Genomic DNA, 23,728 nt, shown 5'->3' on the forward strand with positions numbered 1-23,728 from the left:
ATGGATATTAATTTTCAATAAACAGATGCTCATTCAAAACTGTAAGTGCATTGACCCGTAAGCCAACGAGCCTACATTTCAATAGTTAATTTGGACATGAATTTCCGTAACTAAACGTTTACGTAACATGCATCAGTCATGCGCTAAACAGCTATTGTTTCGTCTATTACAACTAGCAAACTCACCAGGCTATGTCTGGGAAAACAATCAGTTTAAGAATAGGCTAAGCTGACCGCGCCATTTAGTGTTTTTGATACTGTTGGCGCCGTCTACCCCGGAACGGTTAAAGACGTGATTATATGTATGTATGTAAAGAATGAGATAGTGAAACTTAAGCAAAGGGGATTTTATTTAAGTTTGATTAAAAGAATTAATGATTTTTCTTTTTATTACAGAAAAACATTATAATAGTAAAAAACTGGTAATTTTTGACTGAAATTGATAGAGGGACACTTAGAATAAATAATAGAAAGCAAAAATAATAAAAGTAAACAGGTTAAAAGTACCCGAAACCGCCGAGCTTGCATGAAGCGAGTTATGAATGTGGATGGAGCGAAGGAAGTATGCAGAGATCGTGGCAAGTGGAAAGAGGTAGTCTCTGCCTACCCCTCCAGGAAAGAGGCGTGATTTTATGTATGTATGTAAACATTACAAACAATTCACCGTTATTGACTGACTGAGGGGACAACACACAACCGAAGTTACTGAGCGTAGAAAGTTCAAATTTGTTATAAAGGTTCCTTAGGTAGAGAAGAAGAATACTAAAAGAGGATTTTTGAAAATTCCCGCGGGAACAAGAGCTATCTGGGTTTTCGTTTTAAGCGAGCGGAAACGCCGGCGTCCTCCAGTGCCTAATAAATAACTATAAAACTAGTTGGTACATGGCAGCTTAGGATTCGAACCTAATCATGCTTTTTTATAAACGGTGCCTTAACCTTCCGACCTCCGACACTCCATTTTTGACCATCGCATCGGTAAATTAAACCTATCAGAAACTGGTTAATATTTAAACAGCCTTGCTTACTTTGACCTTGATTCAGCATTCTCTGTTTTATTTTAGCAATGCATTCGCCAACCTTGTGTCGAATCGATATTGATATTATGTTATTTTAATGGTACGTATAATTTATTTTCTTTCAACCGTAATATTATTTATTTAGCTACATTTATTCCATATGTACCTAATAGTTTTTTTACGACATTATAATATTGATTATTGCATTTTCAATAAGTATATAAAATCTTATTACTTTATACCTTATTACTTTATATATATATATATATATATATTTATATTATATGTCGGTATATAATGTAAAATAATAATGTAATGTGTATAATTTCGGTTAAATATGTACGTAATGTACATGTGTGTGTGTATGGCGTACGGCAGAGTTTACTTGAGGAAGGATGAGCAATCTCCAATAATCTTAGTTTTTAGTGAATCTCAAATTCAAAATCTAATTCGGAAAACCTGACTAGATTTTTTCATATTTTTTAATATAATGCAAAAATTATGTTGCCATTTGTTAATTTATTTAACCGTTTTTTATGTATTTACATTTATTTTTGTGTATTTAGACAAACATATTTTATATTATTATTGTTATACACACATATTTACTTTTACATTCTCATATATAATATTTTATAATTATGGAGTTAAATATAATTTTAAATGTACATCAAGTACTTCTGCAAAAGGGTATTTTATGAAGATAATCTCACTGTTTGAATTTATTTTGTTGTTCTATGGTTTTTATGTGACTGGATATCAATTGAACTCTGACGTTTCTTACTCTAAATATGGATAGTTCTTTGAATACAATGAATGAATTAGACATTAGTAATATTGCGTTTTCCACTCAATGTGAAATACAAGACCTAGTAAAATTTATGCCTAAACAACTAAAAAACAATTTAACAGTAATAACACATAATATTAGGTCAATTTATTGTAATTTAGATGATTTTCTAATAAATTTGTCCGAGAGTAAGTTTGAAATTGATATTATTATTCTAACTGAGTGTCAACTTGATCTCAATAGACCTATTCCTACAATGCATAACCATACATCATATACAACTACGTATCATTTAAATAAAAATGACGGAGTGGTGGTTTACATTAAAAATGGTCTTAAGGCTGATGTTAATGAAGTTAGGCTCAATCAAGCGTCTTGCCTTCAGATAAATGTAAATTCTAATATAATAATGGCCATATATCGCTCTCCATCAAACTCCAACGCAAAAAACTTTATAAACTCTATTGATAATTATTTAGAAACTATAAAATCAAATGACACTATCGTTATTACAGGAGATTTAAATATTAACCTTATACCTAGAAACAATGAACCTATAAATGAAATCAACAATAGAAATTTTTATTTGGATATGCTAGCTTCGTACGGAATACTACCTGGGCACTTATTTCCTACGAGATATGATGCTTGTTTGGATCATTACATGATAAAAATTTCTCAAGTTAACCACACAGCGCAAATTGCAGTTTTAAACACCACAGTCACTGATCATAGAGCTATTTTCCTAAGTTTATCTTCTGTTGAAAATATAATTAATAGTCCTAAATATATTGATAGAATTAATTATGACAAGGCTTTAATCAACCTAATTAACAAAAATCTCCAAAGTTTGTTACATTATGATGATCCAAATCTCCTCATAGAAAAACTTATTAGCTATTTAAGTGATTCTCTCAATGAGTCTACCACTTTATCATATCTCCCAAGATTAAAAAGAAACATCAAACCGTGGATTACACCTGGTATTTTGCGCTGTATTAAAAATAGAAACAAAATGCAAAACAAACTTCGTCGTAATCCTGACAACGAAATTTTAAGAATAACCTATAAGCGATATCGTAATTTTTGCAACAATTTAATTAAAAAACTAAAACGTAAATACGAAAGTAAACAATTGGCACAATCTCTGAAAAAATCTAAATTGCTGTGGAATAATATTAAATGTATTACTAACTTAAATTCAACAAAATCGCAAAATACTGAACTACTTAAGACTGGAAAAACTCCGGAGGAATCTGTGAATTCTGTCAACCGTTTTTTTGCTACGATTGGAAGGAATCTTGCCGAATCTTTTCCTGAAAACCCTTCATTACAAAGGTTTCCGAACACCCAAAAATCATCATTTATACTAATGGATACTGACGAACAAGAAGTTGGGAATGTATTAATGGATTTAAAAGTCAACAGTTCTTCTGGTTGGGATAACATCACAACCACTTTCCTAAAGCTTGCACAAGATCTCGTTGTACCTATAATTACCCACTTGGCGAACCTTTGTTTTCAGAGGGGAATTTTTCCCAGTCTTTTGAAACTCTCTGTGGTAATACCAATTCACAAGGGTGGTAATAGAGATGATGTCAATAACTATAGGCCAATTTCCATTTTACCTATAATTTCAAAAATTATAGAAAAGCTTTTGAATGCCCGGTTACTTAGCTTCTTCAACAAATATAATATTCTATCTAAGTCACAATTTGGTTTCCGGCAAGGAAAATCCACAGAAGATGCAATACTGGCTTTAACATCTCTCATTGTAGATGAATTAGATAAGGGTAACAAATGTTTGACCGTATTTTTGGATATAAAAAAGGCCTTTGACACCGTCTCTATTCCCACTTTACTCCAAAAACTAGAAAAAAATGGTATTAGAGGCACTGCACTAAAATTATTTAAAAGCTACTTGTCGGATCGGAGACAGAGAGTAAAGATAGGTAGTCATATAAGTCAAGATTTAGATATTAACTACGGCGTTCCCCAGGGAAGTGTTCTGGGTCCGACCTTATTTCTTTTATATATTAATGAACTCACAAACCTGAAACTTGAAGGTGGCCAGATATTTTCCTACGCGGACGACACTGCATTAGTTTTCACCGGTAACTCTTGGGATTCTGTATTTAAACTAGCTGAAACCGGTCTATCTAAAGTATCTAATTTGTTATATTCTCATTTGCTGTCCCTTAATATATCAAAAACAAATTATATTTGTTTTGCAAAAACCAAAAAATCTGGCCCTAAAAATTACATTGAACTTAAATTACACAACTGTGATTCTAATAATTTGCCGTGTAGCTGTCCTAAAATAAATAAAGTCAGTGAAACAAAGTATTTAGGTATTTTAATTGATCAACGTCTTTCCTGGCATTCTCAAATTGAAAATGTAAAAACGAGAGTCAGAAAATTGATCTGGATTTTTAAGATATTAAGACATGTTGCTAACAAAAAACTAATAAATCAAATTTACACTGCTTTGGTGGAATCAATTATTGGATATTGCATATCAATATGGGGTGGAGCAAATAAAACAAAATTTATTGAAATAGAAAGAAGTCAGCGCTGTATGCTTAAGGTTATGCATTGTAAGCCCTTCAGATTTCCTACGGAAGAATTATATTCGCATTGCGAACTTTTAACGGTTAGACAACTTTATGTCTTACGAGTTATCCAAAGAATGCATAAAAGTATACCCTACAAACCATGCAGATCAAATAGAAGAAGACAAGATAAAGTAGCTCAACGTATTTACACAAAAACCAATTTTGCTGCAAGGCAATTTACAGCACAATCACCAAAACTTTATAATAAAATTAACGATTTAATGAATATATATCCTATGAGGTTACGAGAAGTAAAACAATTGATTGGCAGCTGGCTGAAAACTCTTAATTATGAACAAACAGAAGTACTGATTAATTAAATTTTTCTTATAACTTGAAATATATTTTACATCCCATTTGTTTTTATTCTTTTTCAAAGTTACACAGTACACACACATACTAAAATTAATAATATTTATATAATTGTATTGTATGTATATACTGTATGTAAGTATATGTAATATGTATGTATGTGTATATAGTTGTATATGTTCACACATACTTAGTTGGAAGGATGGAAATTTAAATTTTTATTTTGTATTATTATCAACAAGTGTTAGTAATGTATGTTAAGAAAGAGTAGGGTTCTCTGACACAAGCATTATTTGCTTACTAGAGAGTCCTAACAATGTATCATTGTACACTTTGTTGTAAAAGAAATAAACGAATTTTTATTTTTATTTTTTTTTTTAATGTAATTCAATACATTCACTACGTACCTACATAGGCACCGTACGTAAATAATGTACAAAATTGAAGTGGAGCGACTCAAATTTTGTTGTACCGGAGATTTGACAGGTTATCGTTAAAGTTTTAAGGTCACACTTAGTTTTTGAGATGACACCAAACACAACACACGCGTCACACAAAAAGCAAACAGGGTCAAACTTTTACTTATTACAGTGTGAGAACAATTATGTAACGCTCACATGACTATTGTGTTTTGACCGTTAAAAAACCAATGACAAAGAGAGAATGTATGAGTTTCCTTGTTTTAATTTTAGCATTTTTCTCGGTAAGTCCTCATGTGCCTTGAGGTTTCCGGATCAAATTTATATTCATTAACATTTTTATGAATTACTTGCTGTCCCGACAAACCTTTGTTTGTAATACGTTTTAAGTAATTCCTAGTTTAAAAAATGTTAAGGGTCACTAAGGGGAATAAAAAATAGATGTTGGCCGATTCTCAGACCTACTCAATATGCTCACAAAATTTCATGAGAATCGGTCAAGCCGTTTCGGAGGAGTACGAACGAACATTGTGACACGAGAATTTTATATATAAGATTATGGGACATTTAATATACCTATACATAAAATCACGCCTTTTTCCCAGAGGGGTAGGAAGAGTCTTTCCACTTGCCACGATCTCTACATTTGCTTCATCCACATTCACAACTCTCTTCATACAAGCTCGGTTTCGGGTACTCTTGACCTGACCTTTTGGCAGGACGTCCTTTACTTGATCAAGATGTAATCACTTATTAGGTGTCTTGTGATTTCCACTTTAGAAGGGAACCACTCCATCTTTCCCATTGATGTCGTAAAAGGCTAAGGGATAGGTTTATAAACCAGGGATTCCTCTTGTAGACGATGGGATAGCAACCTGTCAATAATTTATACAAACGAATGTGGCCTTTCAGTCTTTTCAAGACTGTTGGCTCTGTCCAGCAAGACATATAGAGTAATTATATTTATGTATGTTAAGACTGAGAAGAAGAGAACCTCGATCCGATCAGCACAATTACGATAAGATTTCTCGAAGAAGAAGAAGATAAACGATATTAAAACGGTTGCTAGCCCATCGCCTACAAGAAGAATCCTAATTTGCCATTCATATTTCTACATACATACATACTTGCGGGGTAGACAGAGCCAACAGTCTTGAAAAGACTGAATGGCCACGTTCAGCTATTTGGCTTTATGATAGAATTGAGATTCAAATAGTGACAGGTTGCTAACCCATCGCCTAAAAAAGAATCCCAAGTTTGTAAGCCTAACCCCTAGACGCCTTTTACGACATCCATGGGAAAGAGACGGAGTGGTCTTATTTTTTTTTTTTTTTGTATTTGTGCCGGGAACCACACGGCGCCATATTTCTCTTTGTTTTTATATTAATTAAGATAATTATAAGCTCAGATCACGTCACTTTTACATCACGTATATAGTCAACCGTGTCTGTAGGTACAGATCGTTATAAGCGATAACTAAACAAGTTCTGAGCAAACAACCACGAATTGATGATGACCAGTTCTTTCTTCAAACTTTACAGTGACAATATTGATTCTGGCAATTTTTTTTTTTTTTAAGTTTTTTTTTTAAACGTGAGTTCCGGAAGACTAGAATATTATCTTAACTGATTACAAGTTTTTTTTTGGCAAAATAAATTGTTTATAAAAAATATATAACTATGTTAGTTTATTTAATGAAATATGTTTATGTACGTCTATTATTGGTAGTAGTTTACAATTTTTTTTTAATATTATCTTTCTACAAAATTCTCTTTTCATGAAATGTTCTCGTGGTTACCTGGAAGAGATTGCACAATTTTACATCACCTTAGCATAAGTTTTTGGATAAGTTATTTTCGTTTTAATTTATACACAATAAAGAGTATTCTATCTATTTATCTGTCTATATAATATGTGGTTCCAAAGTCTTGCATACATAGAATATAAATATTTAATTCGAATGTCATAGACAACTGAAGAACTTTTTGGTGTAAGTACTCTGTAATTACACCAAAAACAATCACATAAAAGAGGAATACCAATATAACTTACAATTTGCGCGGGAATGAAAGAAGGGCTGCACAGATTACACATCCAGTTTACCACATCAAACCACATCCTGAATGTGACGATTTCCTCACGATGTTTAACCTCACGGTAAGGAGATGTTAGTGAGAAAACAGTCATTTATGCAAGGTTGCGAAAGGATTTAAACCTGTCAGTTACGATTTTATGATTGGGCATTTAACCTTTCCGCTTAAAAGAAGCTATATATTGGAAAATCTATGATTTAAACGCAGCTTCGCGCGCGTGAATTTAGCGCCAAATAAGAAAAAGCGAGAATGCCGCTGTAAGCAAAGGAAAACAACGTGTAAGTCAATAAACGGAAAGGTTTGTACACCCATATTAAGAGTTTGGAATAGGATATACATGAGTACATAGATATGATCACGTCTGTATCCCTTGCGGGGTAGACAGAGCCAACAGTCTTAAAAAGACTTGATGAGAATTGATATTCAAATAGTGATAGGTTGCTAGCCCGTCGTCTAAAAGAAGAATCCCAAGTTTATAAGTCTATCCCTTAGTCGCCTTTTACGACATGGGAAAGAGGTGGCTTGGTCCTATTCTTTTTCTAATAGCACCGGGAACCACACGACACAATAGGATAAAGTGTACCATAAAACTCGGTAAAAACTATAGTTTCCGTGGGATTTACAAAAAAAAACAACAAATTGTGAGCGCCATCTACAAAAAAAATTGCTAAATTAGTCGGTTATTATGCGCTAAATTCACTCGGGCGATGCTGCGCGTAAAAGCTAGTGGAAGTATAAATTACGCAAAGATGATATTCGCGTACCAGTATTTTATGCAAATACCGAGTATTGCGTATGCGCATACGCATATATATAACAGTCGTTACCGACGCTGGGACACCGTAACGTTTTGTACCACCCAGTTTGCAAATGGAGGCGGTCCCTCACTATGACGACTCGAACTTGGCCAGATTTGTTGCAACACACGACAGGGCCAATTTTATGATATGCTCATCATAGATATTCGCTTAATATCCCAACTAATGTAATAGTGTGATAGTTCCCGGCACCAATACAAAAAAGAATGGGACCACTCCATATCTTTGCCATGGATGTCGTAAAAGATGACTAAGGGATAGGTTTACAAACTTTGAATTCTTTTTTAGGCGATGGGCTTGCAACCTTTCACTATTTCAATCTCAATTCTATCATTAAGCCAAATAGCTAAAGGTGACCATTCAGGTTTACAAGACTGTTGGCTCTGTCTACCCCGCAAGGGATAGCTATCACTTATAATGCATTTTCATAAAACACGAGTCTTTTCAAGAAGTTTGGATCTGTCTACCTCGTAAGGGATGGCCTGTTTAATGCATAAATAAATAAATATATACGGGACAAATTACACAGATTTTAGCTTTGAAGTAAGTTCGAGACTTGTGTTACGAGATACTAACTCAACGATAATAAATTTAATAATAAATACTTATATAGATAAACATCCAAGACCCAGGCCAATCAGAAAAAGTTCTTTTCTCATCATGCCCGGGATTCGAACCCAGGACCTACGGTGTCACAGACAAGCGTAGGTACCTACTACCGCTGCGCCACGGAGGCCGTAATGTATGTATGTATATTTACACTCTTCAGCATTTTCGATGTACACAATTTTAGTACCACTGTCAAGGAAAATTCCGAGCGAACCCAGGGGGCATAACTAGTCCAACGGAAGTATAGCCAGCGGAGCGCAACAAATGGGCTTTGAATCCGCGAAGACAGGAAAGTTATTACGCAATGCCGCGTAATATCTCATCACGGAGGGTAATTGCTCCTAAACCGCTGAGCTGGTAAGTGTAAAGCTGTCTTGGTGAATCCATATTTTTTGGTCTCACTATATAAAAGAGTACACTGTCAAACTGACATACAGATCAACAATACGTCTTAAGATTTGAAAAGCACATGCTTTTCAGATCTTTATCTTAGTAGACAGAGCCAACAGTCTTGTAAAACTACATAGGTTTTCAAGACTCTCGGAAGGGTAGGCAGAAACTATAACTTTCCACTTGCCACGATCCCTGTACATTTCTTTCGCTTCATTCACATTCATTACTGTCTTCATGCAAGCTCGTCGGTTTCGGGTACTCTTGACCTGTGTTTTTGCCATAACGTCTCCGATTTGATCAGGGTACTTTCGTCTTGGCCTTCCCACTCCACCAGTCCATTCACACTCATCTATACTAATATTATAAAGCTGAAGAGTCTGTTTGTTTGTTTGAACGCGCTAATCTCAGGAACTACTAGTTCGAATTAAAAAATTGTTATTGTGTTGAATAGACCATTTATCGAGGAAGGCTTTAGCCTATATAACATCACGCTGCAACTATTAAGAGCGAAGAAATAATGGAAAATGTTAAAAAAAACGAGGGAAATTATTCATCCTTGAGGGCTTCAATGATGCCTAAAATAACTATTTCACACGGACGAAGTCACGGGTTCAGCTACTTTTATATACCTATTTGCTTAATCATTTTCAACAGCAAACATTTTAAGTTAAAAATATGCAACTATGTATTTCAAAATTCCATTTTAATTTTCTATCTAAAACAAAACTTAAACAAAACACTTTGTATTTAATATCTGCGATGAAAAATATACTGAAATCCGTGTGTGAAATTGTCAAAATGTTTTTCTATTAATTCTACCGCATAATTCTGCATCCTACAGTTTCATTCGCACGCTCTGTTAATTCTTGTAATTAACAAACATACACTCGCCTTTTCTTTTATGTTATGATAGAAATAAACACTTCCATGTTATAAAAAAAATATTGTACAGGCCAAAATATAATATATATATATATATACGGGACAAATTTCATAGATCGAGTTAGCCTCGAAGTAAGTTCGAGACTTGTGTTACGAGATACTAACTCAACGATACAATATTTTATAATAAATACTTATATAGATAAACATTCAAGATCCAGGCCAATCAGTAAAAGTTCTTTTCTCATCATGCCCTCACCGGGATTCGAATCCGGGACCTCCGGTGTCACAGACAAGCGTACTACCGCTGCGTCACAGAAGCCGTCAAACCACTAATAAATATCAATCGAATTTTCGATCCATCGTAATACCCTAAAACATTTTGGTTCTAAGCACAACGGTGTCATCTGAAAAGATCTACTTACAAACATTTCTATTTTCGTCAAATTTCCACTAAATGAGATAAAAAATTACACAATTCATCAAACCATAGACAGTGTGGGAATGTCATTAGGCGTGCTGCATGCGTTCTCATTGTGGGCTGGAAGCCATTTGCATAGCCACAACAATATTATAACATTAAACAGAAGGCTACCTCGGCAACCTGGGATGTTGAATGACACCGCTTCATCCCTTACTCAGCCTTTGAAAATTATTTTACAAAGTTACAACTAATGTGTGACCTTGCACTGACAACATATTTCTATATATATGCATGTAAAGTTACAATTTTTATTATAAATATATAGTTATATAATAATCAAATATCAAAGAGACCACTTAATAAAAAAGTTAAATATTAACATTAGTTATTATTCTATCATGAAGCCAAACAGCTGAACGTGGCTTTTCAGTCTTTTTAAAACTGTTGACTCTTTCCACCCCGCAAGGGATATAGACGTGATTATATGTATGTGTGTATGTATTTAGTTATTAATATGTATAAGTTAAGTGTAATTTTAATTTAAAAGTGGTACTAATTTGGACAATTAAAAATGTCATTGACGTGTAAGGCAAAGGCGTATTGCTTATAGACACGCCTTAATTTGTACATGGTGGAAAAGGGGTGAAATAATAGTACTAATACATACAAAATTCCCAAGGCCCCCTTTTCGGCTCCAATTACTCAACTATTTATACATTCAAGTGCGTTTACAAACAATTAGCTCAAATCAAACTTATCATAACAGCATTGCGATTATGACACAATTGACATCATGCGTGCGTAGTCATGTAACTTGGAACTGCTGAATAAGTTTCAATCCTTCAATATATGTTATTAATTATTAAATATATGTATATATTTCTAAGCTTTTATCAGCAGTAGGTATCAGCAGTTAGGTACATATCAAATAACATTTTCATTAATTTTATAATGACGTATTTTGCAAAGATTTTTCAGTTCATAGTGCCTGCCTTACATACATCCACTTCGGGCATTTATTAGATTTTCGTCAGAAAACCTCCTGTAAAATATTCTAACTAGAAACAGGCTAGTTCAGGTTTCGATTACAATTAACATAGCAATTATCTCTAAACAATTTACCAATAACTTTGAACCGCGAAGATCGCCTTCTGCCATTCTAACAACTATGCCATCGCACCGGCCGTGACCGACAGTGAGAGTAAAAAATGTGTGCTACGAAACACTTTCGCCGCTACTCAACTTCCGAAACACAACCCGATATAGTCCGAACTCTAGCTTATCCATTTTAAAGATTATAATCCTTTGTCTAAAAAAATACAGACTTCACCTCTTTACATTGGAATTAGAACTCTATGTTAATATAATAAAGTTGATATAAAGGTTATTGTGTTATTGATAAGATTGTTGTAGGAGGTATATTAAAATTACTTTCAGAATCGATTACGTCACGTCAAGATTAATAAAGGCTAAAGCCTTAATCACCCGTGGCATAATACTTCAATTATATCGTAAATTTCGATATCGATATAAATTGAATACGCATTTCTACTTGGAAAAACCCGTTCAAGCCTTGTTCGATAAAGTCCACGACCCTTAAACCCAGTTTTTTGACAAGATCTTTATATAACTTGCCGTGTGGTTCCGGCACTTAAGAAAAGGACTACATCAGTATCTCCCTATGATATCAAGGCGACTTAGGAAAAAACTTGTCTTCGCTTGACACAATGGAGCCAATAATAACTCAATTTTCTTACAATTTTGTGTATTCAGATAAAAGTTTACAAGTTTTTAGAAACGGCGCGTAATGCCGGTGAAGCCGCCAAAAGTCGAATTAAATTTTTTTTTTACAATAAAAATGACAGTGACGTTATGTTTTTAACATTTTGGCAAAGGCTTTGGACATCATTGGGCCTAAACATCTTCCCGCCCGTTGAAAGAGTTCTTTCAACCGAGTTGATCATCTGCTTCAGGTGCCACCAGCGGGCACAGCCGAACTAATGCTCTTCGTACGGGTCCTCTTGTGGTGTCAATGTCCGCTACTCTGCAGACTCCATCATTCCCAGGAAATAGTCGGGAGACTCTACCAAGTCTCCAGTTCATAGGTGGTATGTTGTCCTCTTGTATGAGTACCATGTCACCGATTTGTAGTTTATCGCAGTTAGTTTTCCACTTGCTTCTTTGTTGTAATTCAGAAATATACTCCCGTTGCCATTTGTTCCAAAAGTGCTGGCGGAGTTTCTCTAAGCGTTCATATCTTCTTAATGTGATCTCCTTGCAATCAAGCAAATTTGGAGAGGGCAGCGATACCAACGGTCTTCCAATAAGAAAGTGTCCAGGAGAAAGTGGGAGGAAATCGTTAGGAGAGGATGATAGAGGATACAAGGGACGGCTATTTAGTATGGCTTCAACTTGCGCAAACAATGTTGTTATCTCCTCAAATGTTAGGTGGCTGTTACCTAGTATACGTTTGATATGGTGTTTCGCGGATTTTATTCCGGCTTCAAAAATACCACCGAAGTGAGGAGCGTATGCCGGACTAAAAATGAACTTAATATTTTCTTGACTTGCAAACTCAACAATTGGTTCCGAATTTTGCTTTAAAAATTGACCGATTTCCTTGGCCGCAGCAACGAAATTTCGTCCGTTATCGGAAAATACTTCCACTGGCCTTCCTCTACGAGCTACGAATCTACGAAAAGCCATCAGAAAGGCATCTTTCGATAAGTCACTGACAGCCTCTAAGTGAACACATTTATAGCGTAAGCACACAAATAGGCAAAGGTAGCATTTAATGAGCTTACTACCGCGGCCTCGTCGATTTAAAATTAAGAAGGGTCCAGCTAGATCCATGCCCACAGATAAAAAAGGATGATCTGGAGTAATTCTTTGAATAGGAAGGTTTCCCATTTTAGGACTCAAAGTTTTGCCTGCAATACGTTTACAACGCACACAATTATTAACCACTCGTCTGGCTAAGCGTCTACCATTTATTGGCCAAACTCTTTCTCTTACCACAGCCAACAATAGCTGTGGACCAGCATGCATGTTACGAATATGTTCCTGTTCAAAGAATAATTTTGTGAAATGATGAGAGGAGTGGAGCAGAACTGGGTGTTTTTTCTCATAAGAATAGTCAGATGCATACAGTCTACCACCAACGCGGATTATGCAGTGATTATGATCAAGAAATGGCGATAGTGACAAAATCTTGCATTTATTGGGCAATGGTTTATTTTTTACCAATGTATCATATTCAAGTTGAAATGACTCACGTTGTGCAAGGGCACATAATATATAAAATGAATTATTTAATTCTTCTACACTTAAGCTACCAATAAATTTATTTTGGGGTTGCTGGACATTGTAAATAAAACGTTTTACGAATGCAAATGTTCTTACTAATTTATTCAATTTAGAAAAATTCTCAAATTTGATTATTGGATCAGAAATATTAATAATTGTATTACACCTGACCTCAATGTCTGGCAAATCACAATTTTTGTAACCTTTTAACAAAGGCCATTGTGATTCAGGTTTAGATAAAAACTTTGGGCCTTTCCACCATAAATTCATTGACATTAGCTGATTCCCATTTACGCCACGGGAGATCAAGTCAGCCGGATTTTGATCAGTTGGAACATAGCGCCAGGACGAAGGTACAGTAAGTTCCGTTATTTCGATTATTCGATTAGCAACGAAAGTTTTTAATTTGTTAGGATCATTACGAATCCATGCTAGAACGATGCTTGAGTCACACCAGTGAATGATCCGTGACGGTGAGTATTTAAGTGCATCTGTTACTGATTTACACAGTCGCGCAGACAACAAAGCAGCACACAATTCGAGACGCGGCATCGTCGTGGGTTTCACTGGAGCTACTCTAGATTTTGCGCACAACAATCTTACGGTGACTGTACCGCTAGTGCTTATAGATCGCATGTATACGCATGCACCGTAAGCATGTTGTGAGGCATCGCTGAATGAATGCATTTCAATTTCTAGAGCATCATCACTCAAAGTTAATCTTGGTATATGTAAATTACGTAAACTAGGTACATTGTTCTGAAAGCTGTTCCAAGACATTTCTATGTCCTTTGGAACGGACTGATCCCAATCTATTTTGTTTAGCCATAGTTTTTGTAGCATTATCTTTGGAATAATTATAAATGGGCTAAGGATCCCGAGTGGATCGAAAATTTTGAATGATTGAGATAAAATAAATCTTTTAGTAACAACTGTATTTTGTGGAATATCAATAGTAGGAAAATGTAGGGTATCATTAACCGGGTTCCAGCCTAAACCTAGGGTACTAGTAGATTCGCTAAACATTAGACTTTCCTGCGAATTTAAACTAGAATTGATATCTTGAACTAGACTGGGCAGATTACTTTTGTATTTTCTTAGGTTAAAACATCCAGAACTCAGTACATTAGCAATTTTGTTTTGTATATAATGTAATTGAATTTCATTATTACAACCAGTTATCAAATCGTCGACGTAAAAGTCTGATTGAATTATATTTTTGATCAATTCATCTTCACATTCTTCACCCAACTGATAGACACACCTAGTACTTAAATAACTCGCACTCGCTGTGCCGTAAGTTAGTGTATTTAGTTTCAGTATTTTAATGAGATCAGATTCCTTTTCTCTCCATAGTATCAATTGTAAGTCACGATCAGGTTCAGTGACTTCCACCTGACGATACATCTTCTCAATGTCGCCAGTCAGTAGGTATTTGTATTGTCTAGCTCTAACTAGGATGGAGAAAAGAGAGTCTTGTATGTTGGGTCCCGATAAAAGAATGTCGTTAAGAGAATAACCGGATGTAGATGGCGCTGAACCGTCAAAAACCACTCTTAATTTAGTTGACTCACTGGTTTCCTTGAGTACAGCGTGGTGACATAGAAAATAACAAATGTTTGGTTTAGTTGTTATTTCTGTGAGATGTCCTAACATTTTGTATTCATTAATGAATTTAGAATACTCCAATTTAAGAGTTGGATTTCGTTTAAATCTTTTTTCTAAATTAATAAAACGTTTTTTAGCCAATGCGTAAGTATCACCTAAGCAATCGGGTTCATCTATTAAGGGTAGCTTCACACAAAATCTACCATTTTCTAGCCTTGTGGTATTAAGTAAAAAATGTTTTTCGCAAAATTTATCCTTATCGCTCAATTTAGTTTTATTGGGAACCTCTTCCAGATTCCAAAATATAGGAAGCATTCTATGTATTTCATCGTCTGCATTTTGTAGAACAGATGCGTGATTACATTGAACGGAGTTGTAGTTTACTTTTGTATATATAGGACCGGAAATCAACCAGCCAAATTTGGAACTATGCAATTTTGGAAGATTAGGACCTAAATTTCTTTGTTCTCCCCCAAGTACATGCCAAAATAGATCAGCCCCTATCAATACATCAACTTTAGAAGGCTGATAAAATGTAGGATCGGCTAAGACTATAGAAGATGGCAATTTTAGTGCCTTGATATCAATGGGAGTTTTAGGTAGTCCACTAGTTAACTCGTTTAATACTAAACAAGACAATTGAACGCTAAAAGGCGTGTTTATAGAATTAATTTTAATAGTGCATGACTCAGTCACATTATTGCAGTTGCTATTGCCTATACCTATAATTCGCAAATTATCTATACGAGTTGAGTTTAATGCCAACTCGTCCTTAAGAGAAGAAGAAATAAAAGAAGACTGGCTTCCTGAATCCAGGAGAGCTCGAACCTTCGATGTTGCCCTTGTCACTGGGTTGCAAACTTCTATAAGTGCGGTAGACAAAAGTACTTGTTGCTGATTTTGTGAAGAATGGTTTACCGCGATGTTAGATTCAGTAGTAGATGAAGTTTTATTAGAGTCAGGATCGTGAAGCAACGTATTGTGGCGTTTTTTGCATTCACGACACGGTCCCATTCGACATTCATTAAGCGGATGACCTTGACGAAGACAATTAGAGCATAATTTAAATTTCTTAACGTCACTTAATTTATCTTGGACACTCTTCGCCTTAAAAATTGCACAATCATAAATTCGATGGTTGTCACCGCAAATAATGCATACAAATACGTTTGTCCGCTCTGAATTAGTACTAGCAAAAGATTTTGTATAGGAAATATTTTTAGTATTTTTATTATTAGCACTATTTGTCTTTTGAGACTGAGGGCTGCGTGCAAATGTAGGTGACCTTTTGTTTGAGGAGTTAATGTCGTAATTAGTTCTATTTATAGCCTCTAGTACATCTGCACGATTTATTAAAAATTGTTTAAAATTATTTAAATTGGGAATATCTTCCAGTGTATTCCGATATTCTTCCCACTTAGTTAGGGTTTGGCTATCTAATTTTGATGAAAACATGAATATGAGTAACATATCCCATTTATCTGTAGGTTGGCCTAAGCTGGACAAGGCGCGTAAATTTTTTGTCATGTGGTCTACCAGGAAACGTAGTGACTTCTCGGACTCACGTGTAATTGGCTGTATATTTAACAATGAATTTAAATGATGATTAGTTAACAAACGTTTATTGTTGTAACGGTCACAAAGAAGTTTCCATGCTTCCGAGTAGTTTGCTGATGATATTTCTAGGTTTGAAATTATTCGTGCTGCCTCTCCTTCTAAGTAGGAAACAAGGTAATGAAACTTATGTATATCTGAAATTCGATTATTGTTATGAATGAGACTTTCAAATGTATCATGAAATTCCAGCCAGTGAAAATATGTTCCATTAAATTTAGATATTTGAATTTGTGGTAATTTAAAACCGATGTTATATGTTTCATTGTGGCTGGATGAAAAAGCACTCGCTTCATGAAAAGATGATTCAAACCGTTGAGATTCTTTATTATAATCATCAATTAATTTTTTTGACGCTGCAATATTAACAACAAACTCATGCTCAATATTTTCTCGTTCATCAATTTCGTGAGATAAATTATCAGAATTTAAAACCTCAATCTGAGATTGCAAGTCATCAAAACGCAATGATAGTGCTTCAAACCTACTCAATTTGACAGATAGTTCTGCAAGTTCAAGATTGGATAAGTCCTTGTTCTGACTAACATTATAAAGAAAATTTTTATATTTTGTTATTTGCCCTTTAACTGAGCTCCGTTTTATGTATAACTCTCTTAGATCCTTTGATTGGTTTTTGCTTGACTCAGTTTCAGAAGCAGGGTTAGGCATTATGAATTTATAATAAAATTAAGTAAACTAAAAAATAGAACACAAAATTCAATGTAGATCAGAACAAGAAATTATAGTAAATAAATAAAAGAATTGGCTCACGCTCCTCGCTACGCTGATACTCCCTCTGTAGTGAATACCCCCTAGGTAGGGCTGAGCCTGCTGCAGGCAGCGCACTGTTGCCAGCACACAGCGACCGCAGATGGCTGAAATAGTCAGCGGAATAATCAGAAAGGTGAAAGGATTGGCGTGATAAATTTGTATTTAATGTTTACAGTATGGGCCACCAAACTAGAAATTTAAAGTTATTTTTATGTAATGTTATTAAAGTTTATGAAAACACGCAAAATATACCTAGTTAAATTTATTTAATGAGTTACTATTAGATATGTTAAGTAGGTAAGTAGGTACCTAGTAATTTAGTTAAATGAAATAATGATGTTTTGGAATCAATACTTACTTGTTATAATTATTTAGATTATTTAGTTAAGAAGAAATAGATTTTATGTAGAATGATATTTGCCAACTTATGGCAGTACAATTTTCACAAAACTCTTGAAATTTATTTTGAATTTGTTTTGCAATAAATTGGGTTATATTGTTACTTAGGCATAAATACAACATTAATTTGATAACAACAATAGAATGCACAAGAATTAACCACACTTAAATAACAGAAAATGAAAATTTGGAAATTCTCTTTTTGAATGTAGGTACATAAGTACTGTTAAGAAAATGGAAGGACTGGAACACTTATCTTATTAGTCCGCTGCTGGTTTGAAGCTTTAGGTACTCCAATGACCACCTCGGTTTATTTGAAATTTGGATATTTCCAGGCTGTTCCTTCTTCTTGTAATAGTGAACTTTTGTAGTTTTGCAAACTTCGATGTTCTTGGACTTAATGGCGCCAGACGCGACAATTTTGCTATTATGTTTGAGTTTTGCTTTTTCGTTGGTTCCCCTCATGGGCCACCAAAATATGTCTTCGCTTGACACAATGGAGCCAATAATAACTCAATTTTCTTACAATTTTGTGTATTCAGATAAAAGTTTACAAGTTTTTAGAAACGGCGCGTAATGCCGGTGAAGCCGCCAAAAGTCGAATTAAATTTTTTTTTTACAATAAAAATGACAGTGACGTTATGTTTTTAACATTTTGGCAAAGGCTTTGGACATCATTGGGCCTAAACAAAACTAATTATCTTGGGATTGTCTTTGATTATATTGAAGCCACAAAACAACGATTTACAAATAAATAAAAAAATAATAATAGTAATAAAAGTTTAATGTGTCCATATAATTTTGTGAAGATTAAAAGAAAATATTGGTTTATTTTCATTGCAGATTTTTTGGTAATTACGTTATCTCAACTATAAATTTTCTATTTAGTAAAAATATAAGAGTTTTCTTTTATCGAAGAATAATATTTTAATACAAAACAGTGATATAAGGTCTCATATTTTATTGAAATATAATATTTGCTATAATTAACTTCCTCAATATAAAAATCTTCGATGGAATATATATGGAATTGTTGTATAAAAAATGGTCACTGGACCTTCAAGCGTCATTAACATCTCTAAGAAGGGAAGTATTAGTTATTTATATCTTTAGCCTCCTCCTACGTCAGCCACAGGAAGGGAACAAAAATAAATTACTCCGGAAAGTAATAAAACAAACAATGTAAATAAGATCATGCATGACTCTCAAACAACTTAGTTGGCTCAACATCAACTGACCTGTAATTATCATTCGGTCACTTGCGACTAGTGTTGTAGCCCAATAGTTTATCGATAATAACGTTTAAATAGACTATCGATCGTTTGAAAAAATGTCCGTTGCTGGGAAGAAAGAGCAAAGTCTTGAAAAGACTGAAAAGCTACGTTCATTTCAGCAGATGGGTTAATGACGGAATTGAGATATCTCTCAATATCATAAAATATTGAGAGATATTTTTAAATAGAATCCTAATTCTACCATTAAGCCAAACAGCTGAACGTGGCCTTTCAGTCTTTTGATGACTGTTGACTCTGTCTATCCCGCAAGGGATATCCCTTCTGGCTTGAGCTAAATATCTTGAAATGACTGTAAGGCCACGTTCAGTTCAACTGATAGTTTGAGAAACTGATACAATGTAGAATTGTCATCACGGTCGATATAATCGACAGATCGCTTAAATCTAATTCTACCATTAAGCCAAATAGCTGAACGTGGCCTTTCAGTCTTTTCAAGACTGTTGGCTCTGTCTACCCCGTAAGGGATATAGACGTGATGTTATGTATGTATGTATGTATCGCTTAAAATCTATCGATAATCAAGATATCATAGGTAAATTCCGAGGTTCAGCTATCGTAGCAAGAGGAAAGAGTGTAGTCTGGGCCTATCCCTCGGCGGAAGAGGCGTAAATAAGGCAGGTATCGATACTTTACTATCGATAGTTCGGCAACACTACTTGTGAAAACTAATGGTCAGTCTTATGATTATTGCCTTACTGAAGCACCTCTTGGACATTACGACGGTAATAAATTACAAACACAAAACATATGGATGTCACATTAACGTATTGTGAGCATAGTTATATATTTTACGGAAAATGCACTAAGTAGTAATAATAACCTCGAAAATAATGACCTTGGAAATAGTCAATGTATGTATAATAGGCTTAGTACTTAGATAGGTATATTTTTAACGCGAATGCAATTTAATAATGCCGTGTGGTTCCCGGCACCATTACAAAAAAGAATAGGACCACTCCATCTCTTTCCCACGGATGTCGTAAAAGGCGACTAAGGGATAGGCTTATAAACTTGGGATTCCTCTTTTAGGCAATGGGCTAGCAACCTGTCACTATTTGAATCTCAATTCTATCACTAAGCCAAACAGCTGAGCGTGGCCTATCAGTCTTTTCAAGACTGGTGGCTCTGTCTACCCCGCTAGGGATATAGACGTGATCATATGTATGTATGTATGTATGTATGCAATTTAATTATTTTATTGCAATAATTGTTATTTTAAAATTTTTCGCAGCATGTTTGGCTGAAACTGAGTGGGTAAATATTGAATAAATACACATAGGAAAAGCGAACAAAAAATTATTTACTTAATTAATGATCAGTCAATATGTCTGGTTGAAAACAATTCTGTTTTACTATCCGAGAAATATTGAAACTAGATTAGTAGTATACCTACAGGGTATATAAACGTTGAAACCTTTAAGAAGAAAATTATAAAAAAACTTGTTTAAAATCAAAGAGTCGCTTAATTTGAACTAAGTACGAAATTTTCACACATATTTGCAAAAAATATGAACAAACAATTACCTAGCGTAGCGTTATCTTGTAACACGAGACTTGCAAATGTTACGAACAAAAATGATGTCAGAATTGATTATGTCCTTAACACGGATATGAAGTTACGATTAAGTTACGTGAACTCTAAAACTTTCGTATAAATACAGTGTGCCGTGTGGTTCCCGGCACCAATAAAAAAAAGAATAGGGCCCCTCCATCTCGTTCCCATGGATATCGTAAGAGGCGACTAAGGGATAGGCTTATAAACTTGGGATTATTCTTTTAGGCGATGGGCTAGCAACCTGTCACTATTTGAATCTCAATTCCAACAAAAAGCCAAACAGCTGAACGTGGCCTATCAGTCTTTTCAAGACTGTTGGCTCTGTCTACCCCGCAACGGATATAGTGGTATGTATGTAAAAACAGTGTCATATTCCATCTTACCTTTATCTTTAACCGAACTAAGATTTTTTTACATTACGACCTTCACTGTGAATTCAAAGCCCGTTCGGGTTACTATCATCATCTTAATTTTTGACTTAAGTTTCGTTTGGGTCCTCTTTCTGAAAAGGAGCCAAGGGTTCGCCCGTTTAACCACTAAAGACTAAAGAGTTTATATCCAAAACAATATATGTAAATTATAAATGCCATCAAAACCATCCTGTAAAAGAAACCAAGTCTCGCCTCAGTATTTCCACCGTAAAAAGTTGTGAGATCCAACGGCCGTGCCGCTTTTTTTTTGCTCGACTTGGCAGGGGCACTGCCGTTCCCCCAGATAAAAAAAACATTACTGCGTTTGTATGCATTCTTTAAGTTAATTAGGTCATTGTAAGTGAATTTATGTATTCTTTACGGGGAATAAATATCTTTAAATCGAACCACGGTCTTCAATTGGATAAGTAAGGTTATCCACGAAGCGATTCCCCTCTGTCTTTCGCAACCTTTGCAAGGGAACAACTCCTATTAGACCATGGGTGTAAAGCATAGAAATTGGCAGATTATGGCACTTATATCATTCTGATTTCTGATGTAAAAGAAATCACATCTTCTTTTATAACCACCACGTCGTTCAATCATCTTCAAGCTTTATTTCTTTTAGCAATATCAACCTACCAACCCATTCACCACCACCCAAAGGCCACCCAGCCTTATTCGCCGATCGTAATAGCTACTTCCTAATATATATTAATTGGTCTATAACCACTTACAATGGGTGCTTACCCGGCTCCTTCAAAGGAAAGTTATGATTGGAATATAGACGTGAAATTCGTTGTTTACACTGGTTGAATTTGAATTCATTTGTTTCCTTAAGTGATATTATTAGTACCTGGTTGACCGAGCTTTGCTCGGTCTACCAGAGATGGCGGTGATATAGTTTCTTAAAACGCGATTTTTAAAATGTTTATATATCTTGGTAACCGAGCTTTTCTCGAACCTAAGACCTTGATAAATCGATTCCTTGAGCCGTAAAGCCCCTAATCTGTAGCTTTCATGAAAATCGTTGGAGCCGTTCCCGAGATCCTGATTATATATATATACAAGAATTGCTCGTTTTAATTATATTAGATATGTTATGTGTACTCAATGCCGTGTGGTTTCCGGCTCTTTTGAATGGAACCACTCTTTATCTTTCCCAAGGGCTAGGTTTACAAACTTGGGATTCCTTTTGTAGGCGATGGGCTAGCAACCTGTCATTGTTTGAATAAAATTCCATCATAAGAGCGTGGCCTTTCAGTCTTTTTAAGACTGTTGGCTCTGTCTACGACGCAAGAGATGCATTCGAATGTTGCTAGCATCCGAAATAGCGTAAATCCGCACTATCGCGCACTAGGGCTTTCTTTTCACATAATAATAAGTGTCGTGTGGTTCCCGGCACCTACAAAAAAAGAATAGGAACACTATCTCTTTCCCATGGATGTCGTAAAAGGCGACTTAGGGATAGGCTTATAAACTTGGGATTCTTCTTTTAGGCGATGGGCTAGCAACCTGTCACTATTTGAATCTCAATTCTATCATTAAGCCAAAAAGCTGAATTTGGCCATTTAGTCTTCAAGTCTGTTGACTCTGTCTACCCCGCATGGGATATGGACGTGACCTTATGTATGTATGTAATAATTAAAATTATAGGCTATAAATTAGTGTCGGTGGCAGTGATAGAGTCTTAACTTGCTCAGTTTCAGTCAACTGAATGTGTAGCCAAGATCCAAGACTATATACAAACCTTAGGCTCGTCCGCAAAAGGAAACAGTATGTTAAACTTTTATTGCAAAGGTATAATTAGACAGTTATGTAAAGTTGGGTATGGCAAAGAAGCACGAAAGCAGAATAAATGCAGTGGAAATGAGAGCGTTAAGGAGTATGTTGGGTGTGAAATTGAGTGACAGGATAAGAAACAGCGTGAAAAGGGGATGTTGTGATGTGAAAGAAGATGTAGTTACAGGAATAGAAAAGGGTATGTTAAGATGGTTTGGTCATGTAGAGAGGATGAATGAAAGCAGGTTGACTAAGCAGATATACAGAGTGTGGAGGGAAAGGTCGGAGTGGGAAGACCTAGACGAACGTATCTTGATCAAATTAAGGACGTCCTGGTTGAGGGTCAGGTCAAAAGTACCCGAAACCGCCGAGCTTACATGAAGAGAGTTATGAATGTGGATGAAGCGCAGGAAGTATGCAGAGATCGTGGCAAGTGGAAAGATGTAGTCTCTACCTTCCCCTTCGGGAAAGAGTGGTGATTTTTTTATGTTTATGTAAGTTTGTTTTATGTAAAATAAATTTCAATTTCACAAGATTAAATTCGCTAAAATAAAACGCATACATAAACATTAAAAACCTTAACACTCCTTTTTTCATTTAAAAATTGCGTAAAATGGA

At 35.0% G+C, this 23,728-nt stretch overlaps 3 protein-coding genes across 3 annotated transcripts in view; all 3 read right to left on the reverse strand.

Annotated features, from left to right (window-relative positions):
• LOC106136492 (2-hydroxyacylsphingosine 1-beta-galactosyltransferase) overlaps positions 1-23,728 on the reverse strand; it is a 46,505-nt gene that overhangs the window by 14,362 nt on the left and 8,415 nt on the right. The window lies entirely within an intron of this gene.
• LOC106136491 (uncharacterized) lies at positions 12,087-15,310 on the reverse strand. Its single transcript, XM_013337056.2, has one exon. The coding sequence runs from the start codon at positions 15,081-15,083 to the stop codon at positions 12,318-12,320; it is 2,766 nt and encodes a 921-aa protein (XP_013192510.2). The 5' UTR covers positions 15,084-15,310; the 3' UTR covers positions 12,087-12,317.
• Positions 15,184-17,253, reverse strand: LOC132902546 (uncharacterized). Its single transcript, XM_060948179.1, has 2 exons — positions 15,331-17,253; positions 15,184-15,211 (listed from the first exon to the last, which is right to left on the reverse strand). Exons 1-2 carry the CDS (start codon positions 16,809-16,811, stop codon positions 15,184-15,186), a joined length of 1,509 nt encoding a protein of 502 aa, XP_060804162.1. The 5' UTR covers positions 16,812-17,253.

The sequence above is a fragment of the Amyelois transitella genome, chromosome 15 (genome assembly GCF_032362555.1).
Source record: "Amyelois transitella isolate CPQ chromosome 15, ilAmyTran1.1, whole genome shotgun sequence".
NCBI classification, from domain to species: Eukaryota; Metazoa; Arthropoda; class Insecta; order Lepidoptera; family Pyralidae; genus Amyelois; species Amyelois transitella.

Excerpts from the sequence above, each read along its gene's own strand:
- LOC106136491 (XM_013337056.2), bottom strand. The coding sequence starts at position 15,083 with ATGTATCGTCAGGTGGAAGTCACTGAACCTGATCGTGACTTACAATTG.
- LOC132902546 (XM_060948179.1), bottom strand. The coding sequence starts at position 16,811 with ATGACAAAAAATTTACGCGCCTTGTCCAGCTTAGGCCAACCTACAGAT. Across the intron at positions 15,212-15,330 it reads TTCATTAATGAATACAAAAT|CGCCATCTACATCCGGTTAT; the intron begins GTTAGGACATCT and ends TTGACGGTTCAG.